Source organism: Cephus cinctus, unplaced genomic scaffold (assembly GCF_000341935.2).
Source record: "Cephus cinctus unplaced genomic scaffold, Ccin1 Ccin1_scaffold0330, whole genome shotgun sequence".
Lineage (NCBI taxonomy): Eukaryota > Metazoa > Arthropoda > Insecta > Hymenoptera > Cephidae > Cephus > Cephus cinctus.
Window position 1 is genome coordinate 1,222,188 of NW_014333027.1, and position 19,134 is coordinate 1,241,321.

A 19,134-nucleotide genomic window follows, 5' to 3' on the forward strand; every position below is an offset into this window, starting at 1 on the left:
CAGTAATACTTCCAACTAGCTAAATGGCCTACTTAAAAACTTCTCGTCAAAGTATATTTACTGAAACATAAGTACTAATTGAATCATAAAAATTATAGCAACCGTGCTTAGTACTTGCAATAAAGACATCCAACAACAGTAGAAAAATAATATCGTGTGTCCTAAACCTAAACGGTCAACCAATAAAATAGCATGTCTATGCTACATCCCGTTTTCTTCGACACGGTTCAATGTATAAATCATTTTAACTGTGCTATTAGCCAATCAGACACTTATGTTTTGAAGATAAACGGAGCTTATGCATAGAACGCGTTGAAGAAAACGGGCCTATAAGAATATAGATAATTTTATTGATTGAGCGTTCACCTTTGGGAAGAGAAATAGAATAAGTGCCAATACATTTGGATCAAATTTACGAACACTCGTTGGTACCATACGGTAAATCTAGGGAAATTTGTAAAAAGTCACTAGTATCTTTAAAGCGTTTTCTTTAACCTTTCCCAACCTCGCTTGTCGTCGACGAGGCATCTGGCTATTGGCAATCTCAACGTTTTACTTATATATTAACTCCTGGTAAAAATAATCTTTACGAAGGATAAATCCGAGTGAAAAATGGCTTCAAGAGGACAGCAACGATCCCGAATTCCGGAACCAGAGCCACGTATAGATTATGTGCAGTGCGATGGTTTAGCCGTCATGAAAATGGTTAAGCACTGTCATGAGGAATCAGCGGGTAACATGGAAGTGGCCCAAGGTGCTCTTCTTGGCTTGGTTGTACAGAGCAGATTGGAAATTACAAATTGCTTCCCATTTCCAAAAAACGATGAGATTATGGATGAAGAGGAATATCAACTGGCTATGATGCGTCGTCTACGCAGGTACTATAGTTCGGCTATAGTTTAATGCTTGTCATAGTAATAGTTATGATATTTAATAAATTATTTATTCTTAGGGTGAACGTTGATCACTTCCATGTTGGTTGGTACCAGAGTGCTGATGTAGGAAACTTCTTAAGTCTTCCATTACTCGAATCACAGTATCATTATCAGACTTCAATTGAAGAGTCTGTTGTTGTCATTTATGACACTGCTAAGTCTGCCAGAGGTTTCCTGACCCTCAAAGCATATCGTCTGACACCTCAGGCTATTCAGATGTATAAGGAGGGTGAATTTACACCTGAAGCACTGCGCACACTGAAGATTGGCTATGAAACTCTTTTTGTAGAAGTACCCATAGTCATCAAGAACAGCACTCTGACAAATATTATGATGTCCGAGCTAGAAGAGATGATCCCTGAAGAGCAAGGCACAAAGTACCTTGATTTGGGAACTGCTACTGTGCTTGAAAATCAATTACGCTGTTTGATGGACCGTGTGGATGAACTCAATCAGGAAGCAATTAAATTCAACAGATATCAGCACTTAGTGATTCGTCAGCAGCAAGACAAGAACAGACTTTTACAGAAACGTGCACAAGAAAATGCTGCAAGAGCTGCTAAGGATGAACCTCCACTACCCGATGATGATATTAACAAGCTCATGAGACCTCTGCCTGTTCCTCCAAGGTTGAACCCCATGATTGTTGCTGGACAAATCAATACATACAGCCAGCATATATCTCAGTTCTGTTCACAAAGCTTGGCTAAGTTGTATATCACACAGAGTCTGCAAAGTGCGAAGGAGGCCAAAACTTCCAACTGATTAAAATGGTAGAAAGCTTGTTCCTTATCAGTCAAATAGAACTGGATTTTATCCAAACGATATTGAACACGTTCTTTACCAGAACGTTATATATAAACAAAAATAAAACATTTCAATTGTCTATTCATCTTTATGAAAAATTCGTCTAATTTTAGATCTAAGAAACCTATTACCATTATAATATTGATAAGCTTAATTCATATGATGCATACATATATCAATTTTCCAAATACAAATATATGTATAAGTGCAACAATATATGAATGAGTAACATTTAATCGAAGCAGCTACAATCGAAACTCGAATATCGATACTGGTGAGCTTCCATGCCTTGAAGTATCCCCCACCTATCATTCCTGGAAATGTCAGTCGAGCTGTTGTTGGCATCTCTATACTAGCGAAGGTTTGTTCAGATTGGAGAGTGGGAGTGCGTGAGTCTAGATGCTGCGATGGATGAAGTAGCGACAAACGGTAGGTGTTTATATTTTATATCCTCTTAAAAATCATTTTAATATTCGATCGTAATAAGATTTATTAAGCTTTCCATGACTAGGATAATATTTAGAACACAGTAGTGTGGACTCGGTATGATTTCAATTCAATGAAAATCCTGTCACACAACGTCAGCCACAGCGTGTGGGCGTCCTGCTCTCTGGGTTGTCTTGTCCCACAGTTTGGCGTTCACGACTCTATTTACACGGTTACCCGAGTCATTTGCATACTGACACCTCCACGACTTCCTCGCTTCTGTAACGCTCTTCCTCAAGGCAAACTTCCCGATTCGCTATCCGGGTATCTTTACCGTTTTTGGGAAACCCTTCGTAATTTACGTTAACAGTATTGTCAGCCGTGAATCATGTAACTGACTATTCACTTTTTTTTCTATCTCTTGCAAGTCTCAATAATGATTTCTGAAGAGAGTAACGTCAGCATTGATTCAGAGTGATGTGTTTATAGAAACTTTTGATATCCCATAACACACTTTCATTGGAAATGATTCATGCGCTTACTTCTATTGCCATCAATGACCCTTAATAAACTTGCATCCTGTGTAGTTACTGGCATAATTCTGATCATGTTGATCATTGATAGTTCTACATAATATATTATTAGTATCACCTAGTTTGTAATTGCTAAATGAGCTGTGTTATTTACAGATCCTGGAGGTGGAGAGAGTGGCGGAATACTGGTATGTGCTGGATGTCTCAACGCCATTGATGATGATGAGTTCATCCAGGCTTTAAGTCAGGAGTGGCACATTGATTGCTTTCGGTAATAGTACATTAACTATAATCCTCTTGTATTGGCTGTACATCGTTTACTTGCATAGCCTACAATACAATTTTTTTCTGATCATTCTTAGATGCTCAGCATGTGATGCTGCTCTATCCTCATGGTACTTTGAGAAGGATGGACTCCTCTTCTGCAAGGATGATTACTGGGCCGCTTATGGTGAGGCCTGTCAGGGATGTGGTCAGGTCATTACTGGTCCAGTTATGTTGGCAGGCGATCATAAATTTCATCCAGAGTGCTTTGCCTGTACCTCCTGCGGCGCATTTATTGGCGATGGCGAGAGTTATGCCTTGGTCGAGCGTTCAAAATTATACTGTGGTGTTTGCTACAAGAGACAGATGCAGCCACTCAATAAGACTGCAAATTATCCCTTTGTTAGAAAGCCACATAGCATTAGACTTGTCGAAATTCCACCGAACACGAATGATCCGGAGAAGCAGAGAGGAATTAAACTTACTTTGGACACAACACCAAGTCCGCGCAGTTGCAGTAGCGCTCTGCTTCGAATATCCGAGTGAGTATTTATTTTAAGAGCAGTATTGTTATATAATATTTTTTCTTTTTCGTTACTTGCAATTATGAAAAAACCCTTTGCGTTTTTTATTTTTGAACGTTTTCTTTGAATTTATTCCATTTTTGACGCTTACTGTAAATATGGCATTATTGCCTTATACCGATCTTCTCACGGCACGTGTATATATCTTGTAAAAAAAATTTCCTGTAAAAACTGTTGTTTTCAGCAATATATTGCTTCAATGAACTCCCTAGCTGACATTGGTATTTTTGACGATATCCAATTACACTTCCGCTACAAGAAAATTACTGCATCATAGTAAATTTTTTAAACGAATACTTGAGCATCTCCCACGTTCAATCATAACGCACTTTCTTAAAATCAAATGTAATTTCTCAAAAGTCTAAGTAGAATTTACAGTTTTCATTCATGAAATAAAGTATTGCATGAAATAGTGGATAAAATTATGAGGAACTATATTATTAATCAGTATAAAATTAATTTTTAATTAATATCCCTCCCAAGACGTGAGTATAAGATCTACATGGATCTGAATACTAAAACAATAATCTGTAGACTAAAATTAAAATTTAATAAAGTAATATTTACTTCTATTGGGACAAATATACTTACATATCTCGAGAAGAAAAATACCCTTAAATGTCTTGAAAAGTGTTGTCACATTTTTAAAACCAGTGTCTCCTGCAGTTTAAAAACATTGCAATATTTTGCACATATTTGTATTGCAATTTAAGAAGACTCGAATCGCAGAAGAACACAGCCAGACATTTAAGGGTGAATTTGAGTAAACAAGTCGCTAATAACTCCAAACTAAAATGCAGGTTAATGAGAAATGTTCGTGGAAAGATCAGTAAGCTGGCAACCTCTGTGATGGAGGTTCTATTTAGGCTATGCTGCCACTTCTCTAATAATAGGTATTCCATAACAACTTAATAATATGCACTAAACAAAAAAGAGGTAAACCCTTGCATTCTTGCATCGTTGCGTCTTAAGTTGTGTGTCTCCATGCCAGTAGTCATATTGTTGCTAGTTCATCATACTACCTTGTCAATACTGCATTTTATCTAAAAAATTGTTTATCCACTAGCTTCATTATTATCAAAGTCAAATATGAACTTTCTTATAATTTCATGTTACATATCTTGCCGCATGACCGCACAAATCACAATGGTAAAGCTCATTATCTATGTAGTGATCTGATAATAAAGAAGGACATATTACATTATCCACTACCCTGAAAACTGAATCAGTGGGATGTATAGAAAGGTCAATCATATTTTCTGAGGTCACAGTGATTCGATAAAATTTAAACAATGGAACTGCATTTGATAATTAGCATAATGCATGTTTCTTAACTTGTGAATAGATAATTTCTTTTTAATTCTATTACGTAATTCAATTTTGCCTGGTGTACTGTAATCAATCTGTTATCCGTTTCTTTTTCTTTTGAATTTTAATAACAAAATTTGATGCTATTTAAGTCAAATATCGTGTATGAATCAGATTCGAGTTTATATTTATAGAGTATCAAACCGGTAAAAATTCTTGGTAAGAACTTTATCAATTATTAAAGAATTTCAGGATCACTATTTATTTTTATACTAGTAAGCCCATCCACAGTTCTGCTGCACTTGTCACGTCTATTGCATTTATAATATAAACAGCTTTTAGCGTAAACATTGTCACTGTCCGGTTACGTAACTGCCGTTATGTTCTTATTATCCGTAAATCTATACGTATTACATCAGTAATTAAATATCCACTGTATCGCGGAAAGTATATATTTATAATATTTAAATATTTAAGAAATTAAAATATACATACCTATTTTCCCCGATTGATTTGATTTGAAGAAAAGTGAGATTTATTTCAGTTACATATTCCGTTTCGTCGCGACTTTTCTCTACATTGTGGATATATTGCCAAATAGTCCAATTAGTCAAAGCCCCTCGGCAAAGTTTGCAAACCGATCGATTGGAAACCCTTCGAATGACTTCCCTAAACATTTCCAATACTCGTATTTCCTTTGGGGTAATCTTTCCTCTATTCCTGGGACAGTGCTGAAATGAGCTTCTCAGTGAACCGGTGACAGTTACTTCTTACAGGGACAATAGTTACTTGCATGTGAATCATAAAAAGTCTGCATGTATATTAACAGAATCACAGATGAATCGTCTCAAGCATTATATGCAGGATTTCTATGAGATTCTTGTAAAATGTTGCAGGCTGAACATGTCAAGCGATCTTATGTCACTACACATTGGAGATCGTATTCTAGAAGTGAATGGTACACCGGTGAAGGATCAGCCAATAGACAGTATAGAAAATCTTATTAGATATTCAGACACAGTATTGCAGGTACTTTCAATGAATCTCTTATTTAGTTAAATGTATATATTTTGTAATATTCATAATTAATTTATAAGGTTGATTATTTATTTCATTCTTTCTTTTTTTAGTTAACGATCGAACACGATCCTGACGCAGTTTCACGAAGACCTTCGTATCCAAGTGTTCCGTCAGCAGTGCTAACGACGACCCTGAGTCCGAAAACTAGCTCTGAGGGTAAAGAGAGGTTATTTAAGAGAAGAGATGAAGGATATATCAGCGGAACTAGAAGTAGACAGTTAAGAAGGACTAAAGATCCTACTCATAAAGAACGAAGTAGTTCAATGTCGCGATTGCTCGATGGGTAAACACTTGTTTTATTGAGTTCTTGTGCATTTATTAACAGCATTGTTGATTTATTAAATACATTTTAAAGTTACTTATTATTTATTTGTATTATATTTCAGATCACCTACGTCGAATCCCACCTGTGATTTAAGCCGCACCAGATCGTTCCGGGTGGAACCGAAGAACCAGAGAATTTTTCGTGCAAGTGATCTGGTTAAAGGAGAACTCCTGGGCAAAGGTTTCTTCGGGCAAGTTTACAAGGTCACACATAGGGATACAAACGAAATAATGGTATTGAAAGAACTGTATAGGGTTGATGAAGATGCGCAGAAGAATTTCCTAAAGGAGGTATACTTAAATTCTGTTCTTTTTTTTTCAATCATATTTTGGAACACTCTAGTTTAATATGATTCTACAGGTTGCCGTTTTACGTTCTCTACACCACAACAATGTACTTCGATTTATCGGGGTTCTCTACAAGGAAAAGAAATTACATCTAGTTACCGAGTACATCTCAGGTGGGACTCTGCGTGCGTTACTTCACGATACAAACGAACCTCTTCCATGGGAGCAGCGTACCTCCTTCGCAAAAGACATTGCCGCTGGGATGGCATATTTGCATTCCATGAATATCATCCACCGAGACTTGAACTCACATAATTGCCTAGTGCGGGAGGACAAGACCGTGGTGGTAGCAGATTTTGGTTTAGCTAGGATAATCCAAAATGGAAACTCTCCGGACAAACGAAAGTACAGCCGCCACTCAGATGGTGAAGTTAGAAGCTCGAAGAAGGAGCGCAAAAAGCGATACACAGTGGTGGGTAATCCTTATTGGATGGCGCCGGAGATGATGAAGGGTAACAAATATGACGAGAAGGTAGACATATTTAGTTTTGGTATAGTCGTGTGCGAAATCATTGGTCGCGTTCAGGCGGATCCAGATTATTTACCACGATCATCAGACTTTGGCCTGAATCAGAATGTGTTCAAGGAAAAGTTCTGCGCCAATTGTCCAGAAACTTTTTATATGATAGCCTTTCTATGCTGCGACTTGAATCCTGATAAAAGACCACCGTTTGAGGTCATGGAAGTCTGGCTTGAGGGTCTGGCTATGCACTTGTCTGTAGGAGTGCCGTTACCGTCCGATCTAGAATTTGATATTAGACATTATACCGGACCAAGTCCGAGCAGCAGCGAATCTACAACTCCAGAAACCCTAGCACCGCAACTGAAACCTATCAAAGAGGGTCAGATACATCAGGAAAAGAAACGATCTTGCGGATGCGATGACAGCACTTTGGAACGTGAACCAAGTCCTTTAGAAAGTAATTTCAAGACTCCGGATCCTATAAACAGTCTTGTACGGTACTCTAGGCAGAATAGTAAGTCTAATGAAAATAGTGGCAGCTTAGGTCGTTTCTCTAGACAGAATTCAAAGTCTAAGGAATCACTCCTTGAAAGAGAAAAATCCACTATTGTTATCTCACCAGATTCCAGCGGTTTCAGTGGAAGATATCTTAGGCAAAATAGCAAGAACAAAGACACTTCTACGGATTCTATAAAGAGCAACTCATACACAAAACAAAATAATAAAACTACTGTACAGAATGGTGACAAGGAAACCTACAACGAAAAAGAGAACAATGCATCTCCAAAAACACTGGATATCCTTCCTAAGCAAGTTGAGGAACTGCGAGATACTATGGTACTGACACCGCCCATACAAAAAATCAAGTACGTCGGTAGTGCTAACAGTGCTGTCAGTTCTGACACACCATCCGAGACATCTAGTATTGGCAATAAATTCTTGTACAAATTTAACTCACCAAAGTCTACTGAAAGATCAAGAGAAACTTCAAGACAAAATTCTCTGGAGAACGTTGCAAATAAAATAAAACTAGAAAACGTCTTTAAAATCCCCGATTCCAGTAGTTTGGTGGGAACATACTTAAGGCAAATCGGCAAAACAAAGACCTCACCGGAACAGGAAAACAAGTCGATCAGCAGACATAACAGTTCAAATTCAACAGGTAAACCTTCGTCGGAAGTTACAAAATCACCAGGTGGGTCATATTTGAGAAGAACAAAAATATCTCCTACGAAGGAGCAACCGAAAAATGCATTCTCCAAACAAGACAGCAACAGCTCTGAAAAATCATCGCCTGATATGCAGTCTAATATGTTCACATCAAACGTAACCTCCCACGGTGACGACAGTCATGAAAATAAACTATCAAAGTTCCCCAGACAGTGTAGTACTGCTTCCAGTATAGGAAGTATTTTGTCGCGTCACGGTAGTTTAGCCGTACAGAGCAGCTTGTCTAATCAGGATAAATCTAAGATATCGAATGACCTTGAAAATAATATAACTGGAAAGAAAGATGAACTCTCTAGACAGGACAGCTTTGGCTCAGACGCAAGTACTTTAAAAAAAACTGATTTGTATCGAACAGACAGTTTTTGCTCCAATGACAGTACATTGAAAAAGGACGATTTTTCAAGGTTCAAAACAATCGAGAGCGAGGATATTTGCGAGAATAAATGCACATGCGAGGAACCTGAGTGTTGCAAGTGCAGTCTTGAAAGAAGTGAAAGTATAACCCACCGCGATACCGTTGAGTCTTTAGGTGATAGTATGAGAAAATCCACCGATAAAAAATTTTTCAGCGACAGTGGTAATAAACTCTCTTCAGCGGCAATGCCTGATTATACAGGGTGTTATAAAAGTCTCGAATTACGTAGGCAAGATAGCTTCGGCACGGATAGTGCTGTAGGTACAATGAAGAGCGATTTCTTCGCTGATCTCGATCTCGTTAAGCTAAGAGGCGGCGGTGCTACACCGGAATTGTGCTGCACTCCTGAAAGATGCTGTACACCAGCTGATAGGCCGGCATCACCGATTGAAAGCACCGCTTTGTAACGAAACTCCCACGCAGATCTATACAGTATAGAAATGGTGAACGCGACCGAAAATAGATGTCGACCGTAGTTCCAGTCAAGTGGTGCGACCAATTTACTATGTTCTGTTGCGACCACGAATACGAACAAAGTTACGGAATTTTAAGGTCACACACATAAAGTCCACGCATAATTTTTACATTCTCCTAACTCCACATACGAACACCGTGTTTCCTGCATTTCGACTTTATAGAAAAATGAATCAAACGTCGTCGAATATCTGTGAAAATTCGTACTGGATTACCCTATGTTAGTGCAGAAGTCTCTGAATGATTTCTTTCTTTTTTTATATATTCATAAGCTTTTATGGTATATATCCAAAAGACGTTACGTACAATTATTAATGGATAATCGATACATTCCTAGGAAATCTTGCCGCAGTTGTATTATCGTATTAAAGGGAAACGTCATGTTCCCTCTGTAAACATTCCATCCGATACGTCAAAATAGATGTTCGTACGTGTTTCATGAGCGTTAGACTTTTCCTTCGTAACTGGATCTGTACTGGAAATACGTAATTTGTAATCTCTGTATAAGCAATGCGATACGAAAAAGACTCGAGATCAAGTCTGAAAGACGTAGAAGTTTATATAAAACAAAATGAATCTATTAAGCTTGTAAAGAAAAAAGAAGGGACAAGTTCTGTTGGAGGAATTTTACATTTTATTTTAATTTTAAAGATTGCTTGGTTTCCTGTTTCTCCAAGGTCAACATTTTTATTGCCACTTTGATATTCCTTCAGATTAGTTTGAAAAAGAGTCTCGCGCTCGAACTGTTCCATATTTATGTAAATCATGCTGTAATATAAGACACTTATATAAATTATGGTGCCCTCATTACGCGGAATGTTCTTGTAATGGCTATTTTCATTCTCAAGATCATCGAGATTGACGATGGCCACCATTTTATATATCTCTAAGATGCTATGCATCCATTTTGATGATTCATAGATACAAAAGTAAATACAGAAACAAGAACGACCCGTTTTTAGGCACTCTAATTTGTACATAGTACTGTACATATATTAAGATTTATGTGAGGTCATTGTAAAAAAACACTAATTCGATAATAATTGTACTAACAGCATTTCAACTTGGCAGACTTGCAAGGCGCGTTCCAAAAAAATTGTCTGCTCTCGTTATCACGCATATAACTTTACACTTCTACCAGCACAGTGCCTATAATTTTTCTTCCATCAAGTTGCGAATCGTGAAATGCTAAGAATGATCTTTATTAATTCTTTATTGCACTAAAAGACACAAATTTTCAGGACAAGGATCGGTAGCGGTCTATCGACTGATATTTTTCATATGCTTGAAGCATTATCTTTTTTTTCTAATGAATTACCATTCCTGTGTAGAAATGGATATCTGAACAAAAAAATTCCATAAGATTACCGGGAGTGCTTTTTCTCCCTTTCACGTTTATTAATTAACCTTCTATGTACTACCGCGGTCAGTGGACTCTCTTCGTTACCTTAATTTACAATCAAAATGTACTTAATCATTAATTTATCGTATGCAATTGAGTAGCAGTGTGACTGGTTGCAAGAGAGTGTTTATTTGGCGGCATTTTTAAAAGTTCATTAACGGTGCTCAGATTATTGAATATTTGTCAGATATAAAACTACAAATGAATTTATTTAATATATTTCTCGCGTGTGAATATAACGTGGCACCGTCTCACGAATGACTTTCGAAAATGCCTGCCCAGAGAATTGCATAAACGTTAATTGTCTGTGATAGAAAATGTTTTTTGAGAAGTATAAAAGAGCAAGGAGATAATAATAATATTAATACAAATAATAATAATGTCTCATAGCAACGTAAATAATAAGAGAAAAGAGAAAATGGCGTGTAAACGTTTGTAACTAATTGATAACGTTTAAGTTAAACAGTATAACGCATAGAATACTCATACGGTATACAATAATGTAGATTAAACAATCTGTTCGTCGCATGAACGAAGAAAAATCTCTAATTTCTAATTCTTTTTGGTGCAAAAAATATATATATACATATATGCATTTAACACTATACATAAACGCGCGTATATACCCAAAATATGTATTACCCCGAATGAAAAATCGACGTACCATATTATGATATACATATATTTCATAGAAGAACGACGAAAAAAACTGGCTAATCAAATACTTCGAATCGAACCACGATTTTTTATAACGATTTCTATTAGATCTCCGCCAAGCTCATTTGTATGGTTATAGATATTATCATCACTCTCTGTTATCACTGTGCCAATTTTTCGATATTATCATTCAAACACAAACAGATATATGTATATTTGCCTCACAAGGTAACCCCCCCAACCCGACCCCACCGACTTCAATAACTTTTTGATATGTTGCAGTACTCGACAAAATAAGAGACACGTATTTTTTTTTTGTGCTGACATCCACTTTAAAGGGGTGAAAACGACCCCTGAAATTCACCCCCGAAAATCGTTTTTTTAATATATCTCGACTTCTAATTAATATTTTTTAATAAAACCAAGTGGAAAATATTTGTCATAAGAAGTCGAAGATATGAGGTGTTTTTATGACCCAAGGGGTTGCAACCCTTATTTTATATTTTGAAAAAATGCAGAAAAAAGCATAAAAAATATAGTTTTTTTCAAAATATAAAATAAGGGTTGCAACCCCTTGGGTCATAAACACACCTCATATCTTTGACCTCTTATGACGAATATTTTCCACTTGGTTTTATTAAAAAATATTAATTAGAAGTCGAGATATGATAAAAAAACGATTTTCGGGGGTGAATTTCAGGGGTCGTTTTCACCCCTTTAAAGTGGATGTCAGCACAACAAAAAAATACGTGTCTCTTATTTTGTCGAGTACTACAACATATCAAAAAATTATTGAAATCAGTGGGGTCGGGTTGGGGGGGTTTCCTTGTCAGACTCTTGTACTAAGTACGGATAGTTGTTGCTCTGTCGGTAACAGTAGAACAGAAGTCAAATGTAATACTGATAGAGCAATAAAATAATTATTTTACAACTGCTGACAAAGAGTTATAATTATCTGCTGAACGTCGACGTATTTCTGATACGATGTACGTACGTGAATAAAGCATTCGATATCCTACTGTCGTTCACTGAACCTCGTGGTTTACGTAAAAAATACGCAGCAAAGACTTATAGAATAGATAAGACAAAGTTGATCGTAAAATTGGCACGGGTCATATATAATTTTATTAATATCTGTTGGTTCGATCAAAGTGTCACACGTCTGATCAAGAATGTCCTTTGAAAAGAACAGTATTAAACCCCTATATATGTTTATGTATGTGTGTGTGTGTATATATATATAGTATATGTATATATCTCTGACAATATGTGCGTGCGCGTGCGTTACTGTATGTGTTGCTTGGTCAAATCGTTCTTGTTTTAAGAAATGCCGAATAAATCTGTAAGAATCTCCGAACGCGTCATGATGCAAACGTAAAACGTCTGTACAAAAGCGAAGTGCACTAACGAATAATCTGTATCTATATATATATTTTGTAAAAGCGACGCCCAAGATAAATTTTGTGAATGACGGTGATCGAGGAAAAGAGATAAAGTGAGATTAGATGATTATTTTTTGTCTCAAAATTATCTAAACAGGAAAGTTTGAAGATTTTGTAGTCCTGTACAGCTCTAAAGGAATTTCTTGAAATTTGAACAAAAAAAGAGTGGAACTTTTTGATAATCATAAACGATTGATCTTGGCTACGTATGTATGTACACGTGGGCGTAGGTGCACCGAGAAGCTCAAATATTTGCTATTGAGACTGAGCAACACGCGTTGTTATGCACTTATCACATTTGTTGAGCACTGTATTGTCGAGGATCGCACTAATAACTCTTTAATCCTTGCCTAATAATCGGATACTTGTACAAGAGGTGCATGAGGGTGTCTCGATATGAAAAGAGAGGGAGAGAGAAAGAGAGAGATAACACAAAAACAAAAAAAGTGCCACGAGTTGTAATCATTCTTTAGTTTATAACTGATAGAGTTTATTGTTGGGCGGCAAATTCTCCTGTCGGATTTATCCTTTTTCCCCCCTTGTTTTTCCTTTTCTGGATCACGTTTCGACAAAATCCTGTACGACGATTTTCTAAACGGATGTTTTTGTACACGAAATAAGTTTGTATTCTGTGTCGGATAATGATGAGTATTGAAACATGTCGTTGGCATTGACCAACGGGATAAGGAGCCGCGTCAAAAACTAGCCTTTTGTACCGTTCTAGTAAAATTATACCTGCAAAAGCGATTTTTAAATAATCATTTTAACGCAAAGTTTTCAGTATAAGGGATCATATTGATGAGTTAACATTCCAATAATGCAGCAATAGCAGCAACAACATCAAAAATAACAAAATATGGAAAAATAAAGTGTTTGTTAATAATACCTATACAGAACCAATGATTATGCTGTTTATTCCCATAAGTATTAAATACAAGCTGTGAATATTTGATATTTCAGGAAATGAAATTTGATCCATAATCATCAGAAATGTTTTCAGAATTTAACGGAATAAAATATGAATATATGAGAATTTAGAATGAATATAACGATATCGCTCCACTTAAGCGTGTACAAACATGGGGGAAAGTGGACCTGCTATGTGCGTCTTATAAGCTGAATGATAAGAATGGAATTACGAAAACGGAAAGTTGGCTGATTACATTATTAATTATTATGATACGTGGCAGAATTTAAAATCAAAGTATGATATAGTCACAGGACCTCAATTCAATTTATGTATTTTTTAGAGTGACATGCCATATTTCTTCAGAGCATCAAAAAACGCGTTTCATCCAGTCTAATCGCTGTTATAACTGGAACTGCGACCATCCTGCGACTACAACTTAAAGAAGCGACGTGATTGGCTGAGCGCCGAAGGGAAGGGAACAGTTTGTTCGTATGTGGCAGTATTGGTGCGGCCAGCGCCGGTATCGTTAGTGGTGTCTAGCTGGCGCGTTGCGTAGTTGTGTCAATTTTCATCTGTCCATTATCAAGTAAAGGTCTAACGAATACAGTTCGAGTATTCACACTAAAACCAGCTCATTTATTGCACTTCGGTAAAAAGACTCCGGCTGGCTGGTGCGGCACGTAGACAGAGTCACTGGTCAAGATGGCTGAAAAGGGGGACACGTCGAGTAACTCCCAGGGGGTGGGACAGTTCCTGACAAATTTTGTTTCTGAGGTTGTACAAAGTCCCGTCAATGTTATTTTGGTCGGGGTGATTGCCTTCCTTGTTTATAAAATCGTCAAGAGCAAAACGAAGTCCGAGGAGCCTGTACCAGAAATCAAGGAGTTGCCCAAGTTGAGGCGAGATTTTACTGTTCAAGAACTCAAGGCGTACGATGGTCGCGGTCCTGATGGACGTGTTCTCATTGCCGTCAATGGTAGCGTTTATGATGTTACCAAGGGATCGAGATTCTATGGACCTGGTGAGTTTATTATGGATAATTGTTAACCTGGACATTTTGCATATCATTTGCTTCTGTGGAGGAAAGCCGATTTTGGTGACATCATTGCTAAGATCGTCGTAGGCTGTAGGTGAATGGAAATATGTGTAGTTAAAATCGTGGTGAAAAAGTTAATTGAGATAGGATGATATTCTTATTTGGTGTTGCACAATTATACTTCCTTATCTATGGTTATGAGGCACTCGATTGCTTCTTGGTCAAATAATGTTCTGTTCTGTTATCCTCTATATTATGCATTGTATTTCAACTAACTAACTTGTAACTACTCTTACATAAAAATATAAATGTCAATTCTGCTTACCATAATATGGATAATACATCGAATTAGATAAGTAATTGTTTCAGAAAATTGTATTGCACAGTAGATGATTCTTGTAAAATCTTGTATTTTTTCATGCTTACTACACTATTCAATTTCGTCAAACGATCTGATTGGAGTGTATCTGATACTCTGTTATGGTCATAATTATGTGCTGATAGCAAATACTATCAGATATGTATAAAACATCTATTAGATCAAAAAGACAAGATTATAATTATTTTTAATATCTATTTAATAATTCTATCTTTATGAATTTGGTATAAAAGATACCAGTTGCACGAAACATTGATAAGTTTTGATTGTGTAAACATAGACATGGTAATCATTGTTTGCTAAAGATGGGTATTATGAAAAGCATTACAGACCTATAAGCTTAAACTATAGTGTAAAAAGAATGATAAAAACATGAGTATTATAAAATATTATGGTATTTTATGGTAAAATATTATTTATAACATATGGTATTTTGCTGCATCAAACTATTGAAATATTATAAAAATAGCAGTATATATTTTGAAAATACATTTATTTTTTATTATAAAGGTGGGCCCTATGCAGAATTTGGAGGAAGGGATGCTAGCAGAGGTCTAGCAACATTCTCGGTGGGTCCTGGCAAGGATGAGTACGATGACTTGAGTGACTTGAACACAACAGAAATGAACTCTGTGAAAGAGTGGGAAGAGCAGTTTAAAGGTGCCATATTTACATGCATATTGTCAATATTTATAAGCAACACCATCTCTCATTCTCACATAATTACAAACATCTAATAGTACTCCAGGCATTTTAATAGTTATCATAGAATTCTAGTTGGTACAAGTCTAGAGAAGGAAATTGTTCAAAGGTCAGAACAATAAACTGAAACAAACGTCCAGTCATGCTTATTAAGTAAAAGAGTCGTCACATCAAAGCGATACATGAGCACTAGGTTACGTTTCCATGCTATGATTTAATATGACTCAGGAAAGCCAATTCATAAGAATTTATGTTATAAAGCAAAATGATTGCTTGAGATGATGTGGTATTAAAGTAACGTTAAATAATTTATATTATCATATATAACAACATAATAATTCCGACGTCTCGATATTATGAGATTAAGCAATATTACTATTGCTATACTTTCTTTAAAAGTCATGAATGCCTCAGGTTTTTATCGTGATCGCCGTCGTCATTGTCGCTGTTACGCTGTCTATAGCACACCGCCATATTATAAAGTATAATTCAAGAGATCAAGGTTCAAGGTCTGCATCGTAACAATGATGGCACTCACTCCTATATTTCTGGAAGTGAACGATAAAAAAATGTTCAGCATAAATCCTAGTAGTGTCGAGTGAAAGTCATAAATTAGAAATAAAAAGATACGTAAGCTTTCTATTGCTTATAAATAACATATGTATCCAGTGACTGTATTTCTTTTATCTGAAGTCATTCGCATGTAAGGCCTTGAATTTGCAGGCTCAATCGTCGCAGTAATCTCCCAGCCGCAATGATATAAATTTTCAATAATGGCCAATAGTGTCGATTGACCTGGAAAATGTAACTTCACGCGTTCAGACCTACATGCGTATGTTTTTGAGCAAATGGAATTATTTATTTTCAGAGAAGTACGATTACGTAGGAAAGCTGCTTAAACCAGGCGAGACACCTACAAGCTATTCCGACGAGGAGGATGAGGGAAGTCAGCAGGAAACCGAATCGAAATCGAAAAATGATTGACCACTTGAACGCAGGCCGAAGCAAGAACACCCTTACGTTGATAATACCGCGCAAACATCATCAATAGGCGTATACCAGAAAATAATTATCGCGGATTTACAGTTGGATGCTTCATTACGTGGTAACGATATCCAAGCAGCAGACAAGAAAATAATCTTTATTAATCGTGTCAGAAGTATATAAATGTTCAAGGCCGGTTTTGCACACCTGAGATGCGATCCGAGCATTCTTCGTTGTCTTTTTTTTTTTATAATCGAGAATTGATGATTGCAGGATACGTAGAAAAGAATGAAGAAGAGAGGGAGAAGTTATACAATGTTTAGAGAAACAATTTTGAAAAACTATTTTTCTTTTCTCTCCGGTGTATATCGCGAGGAATGTACAAAAAGCTCGAATCGCATTTCTGTTTCGTATGTGCAATCCCAAGTTGCGTAATACCGATTGTCTGAGTGTTTAAATTACTCCAAAATAGCGACGAAATGTACAAGATTTATTGCATTGGAAGACTTGCAGAGAATGACTTTTCACTGGCGTTAAAGACATTCTGACACTCGTTAGAGCACTCTATATACGTTTTCCGTGTAATCTATCTGAATGTTGAGTCATGTTAGCAAGTGCTTTTGAATTGCGTGATGGACACTCGTGTTTTCGATAAAGTCCACGAAATAACTTATACGCGGGGATTATGAAAACGATGAAGATGATAAAGAGTTCAACATAGCGAGTACATAAGTTCACTATTGGATAAACAAGGGGGAATGTGTGGCCGAACCGTATAAACCCACGTTATATTTCTACATTTAATATACAAGCTACGAATAATTCAATGAATAATTGTGGCTATAATAGCAGAGGCGCACGATAGAATCTTGCGTAATGAGTGCGCGCAAAGCTCATGCTTTGAAAGTTCCAGATAACAAAAAAGTAAGAAGAGGGTGAAGCGAGAAAAAACTACGAAATTAAAGACAATTAATATGGAACGCATTAATTAAATTATATGTCGTAGATTTTTTTAATGAATGATCGTCTTGCGACTAAGTCTAAAATTTCACAAGTTTAATCTAGAATATTTTTTTCTGCTTATATACTTATTTCACATACCCTAAGGAATTTTATATAATTTCAAATGCTGTGTCACTGTTGTTATACTTAAATTTCAAGAATGGTGGAGAATAATTATCTAATTTAACATTATTTCGTATTTTATGAACAGTAGATGTCAATGCTCTATACAAGGTTATTCAGTAAAAACGTATCAACTGAATTTGACTCTATCCTAGAAGTCAAATGGGCAAGTCAGCTTCAGGTGGCGCATTTGGCTTGTATAACCCTGTATACTTTGTTCTTGAATAATTTCCAGTTTAAAAATTTTGTCATGTTATAGGCAAGAAAGTTTAATTTGAGATAACTTCTCTAGACAGGAAAAGAAGCATATTCTATAATTTTATCAGAACATACATTCCCCACAAATTTCCAAAATTGTGTATCTGTACTGATATACGTTTTAGCTTGATGAAAACAAGAGGGGGAGAAAAAGTAATTGAAGAAGGGAAAAATATGAAACAAAGTTATTTTTACAACAAGTGTCATTTTTGTATATTTTAATTATTGTCGTGTTATATAGGTTGAATCACTTGAATCGAGCGCCGAGTTGGGCACGTAGAACTGCAATTAAGAAAAAAAAATTGTTAATTCTGTATCAAAGACAATATTAATTATTTACGAGAAATTTCATGTAAATTAATATACTGATAGGTATTTTTAATGAACAGATGGAATTATGATATACAGCCAAATGTAACGGATTACACAGGATGTGGAAGGGAAGTTCAGATCACTCTATAATTTCAACTAATTACTCTTTTTTCCTTTTGATTCTTAGAACCATCTCTTTTTTTAATTTATCATTTTCTTTCGATTCTGGTTTCTCAACATGAAAGATTTCTCCATCGAACCCCTTCAATCTCTGGGTTTGATGCAGAATCTAATGGAAGTATCTTTTTACACTCGAAGATAAAGAGAAAAAAAAAGAAAAAAGAAATTATCAAATACTTATAAAGCTATTGCTTTTAATGTGATTGATTCTAATTCCAATCACGTGTAACAGTGAGACCAACCATTTTTTAATGCTTTTTATGATTGACGTCTATTCAAATTTTATATATGTTGTACTTGCGATTGTTGAACTCAGGATAACTATATATTTTCAAAAGATTAATTGAAACGTACAAAAGTCAGTCGAATCGTAACTAATTAATACTTAGCTCCTGATGCTAATAATTATATGGGAATACAAAGGACAAAAAAACGTTCAATAAAACAAAAACGTGAAAAAGATCGGGGGAGGGGGGCAACTTCGTAGCGTGTACTTACCATAATAAAGTGCATTTCATTTTTTTTTTTTTTTTTTTTTTTTTTATTCCTGATATGG

At 36.0% G+C, this 19,134-nt stretch overlaps 3 protein-coding genes across 4 annotated transcripts; all 3 read left to right on the forward strand.

The window, feature by feature from the left end:
- The first annotated feature begins 473 nt into the window (after positions 1-473).
- Positions 474-1,827, forward strand: LOC107266689 (eukaryotic translation initiation factor 3 subunit H). The gene is made up of 2 exons (XM_015737434.1): positions 474-878; positions 953-1,827. Exons 1-2 carry the CDS (start codon positions 613-615, stop codon positions 1,698-1,700), a joined length of 1,014 nt encoding a protein of 337 aa, XP_015592920.1. The 5' UTR covers positions 474-612; the 3' UTR covers positions 1,701-1,827.
- Positions 1,828-2,021: 194 nt separating this feature from the next.
- Positions 2,022-11,526, forward strand: LOC107266945 (LIM domain kinase 1). Of its 2 annotated transcripts, XM_015738016.2 has the most exons (8): positions 2,022-2,171; positions 2,858-2,972; positions 3,064-3,507; positions 4,350-4,442; positions 5,754-5,886; positions 5,988-6,220; positions 6,324-6,552; positions 6,623-11,526. In XM_015738016.2, exons 1-8 carry the CDS (start codon positions 2,150-2,152, stop codon positions 9,122-9,124), a joined length of 3,771 nt encoding a protein of 1,256 aa, XP_015593502.1. In that variant the 5' UTR covers positions 2,022-2,149; the 3' UTR covers positions 9,125-11,526. The 2 variants fall into 2 exon arrangements, with proteins under 2 accessions (XP_015593502.1, XP_015593503.1); XM_015738017.2 differs by lacking the exon at positions 4,350-4,442.
- Positions 11,527-14,092: 2,566 nt separating this feature from the next.
- LOC107266814 (membrane-associated progesterone receptor component 1) lies at positions 14,093-19,014 on the forward strand. Its single transcript, XM_015737697.2, has 3 exons — positions 14,093-14,623; positions 15,528-15,677; positions 16,588-19,014. The coding sequence occupies exons 1-3, from the start codon at positions 14,305-14,307 to the stop codon at positions 16,701-16,703; spliced, it is 585 nt and encodes a 194-aa protein (XP_015593183.1). The 5' UTR covers positions 14,093-14,304; the 3' UTR covers positions 16,704-19,014.
- Positions 19,015-19,134: the final 120 nt, after the last annotated feature.

What these genes read in the sequence shown, in the direction of transcription:
- LOC107266945 (XM_015738016.2), top strand. Translation starts at nt 2,150, where the DNA reads ATGGATGAAGTAGCGACAAACG. An exon ending in GGATGAAGTAGCGACAAACG is followed by an intron (nt 2,172 to 2,857) that starts GTAGGTGTTTAT and finishes TGTTATTTACAG; the next exon opens with ATCCTGGAGGTGGAGAGAGT. An exon ending in ATTCAGACACAGTATTGCAG is followed by an intron (nt 5,887 to 5,987) that starts GTACTTTCAATG and finishes TTCTTTTTTTAG; the next exon opens with TTAACGATCGAACACGATCC.
- LOC107266689 (XM_015737434.1), top strand. Translation starts at nt 613, where the DNA reads ATGGCTTCAAGAGGACAGCAACGATCCCGAATTCCGGAACCAGAGCCA. An exon ending in ATGATGCGTCGTCTACGCAG is followed by an intron (nt 879 to 952) that starts GTACTATAGTTC and finishes ATTTATTCTTAG; the next exon opens with GGTGAACGTTGATCACTTCC.
- LOC107266814 (XM_015737697.2), top strand. Translation starts at nt 14,305, where the DNA reads ATGGCTGAAAAGGGGGACACGTCGAGTAACTCCCAGGGGGTGGGACAG. An exon ending in ATCGAGATTCTATGGACCTG is followed by an intron (nt 14,624 to 15,527) that starts GTGAGTTTATTA and finishes TTTATTATAAAG; the next exon opens with GTGGGCCCTATGCAGAATTT. An exon ending in GTGGGAAGAGCAGTTTAAAG is followed by an intron (nt 15,678 to 16,587) that starts GTGCCATATTTA and finishes ATTTATTTTCAG; the next exon opens with AGAAGTACGATTACGTAGGA.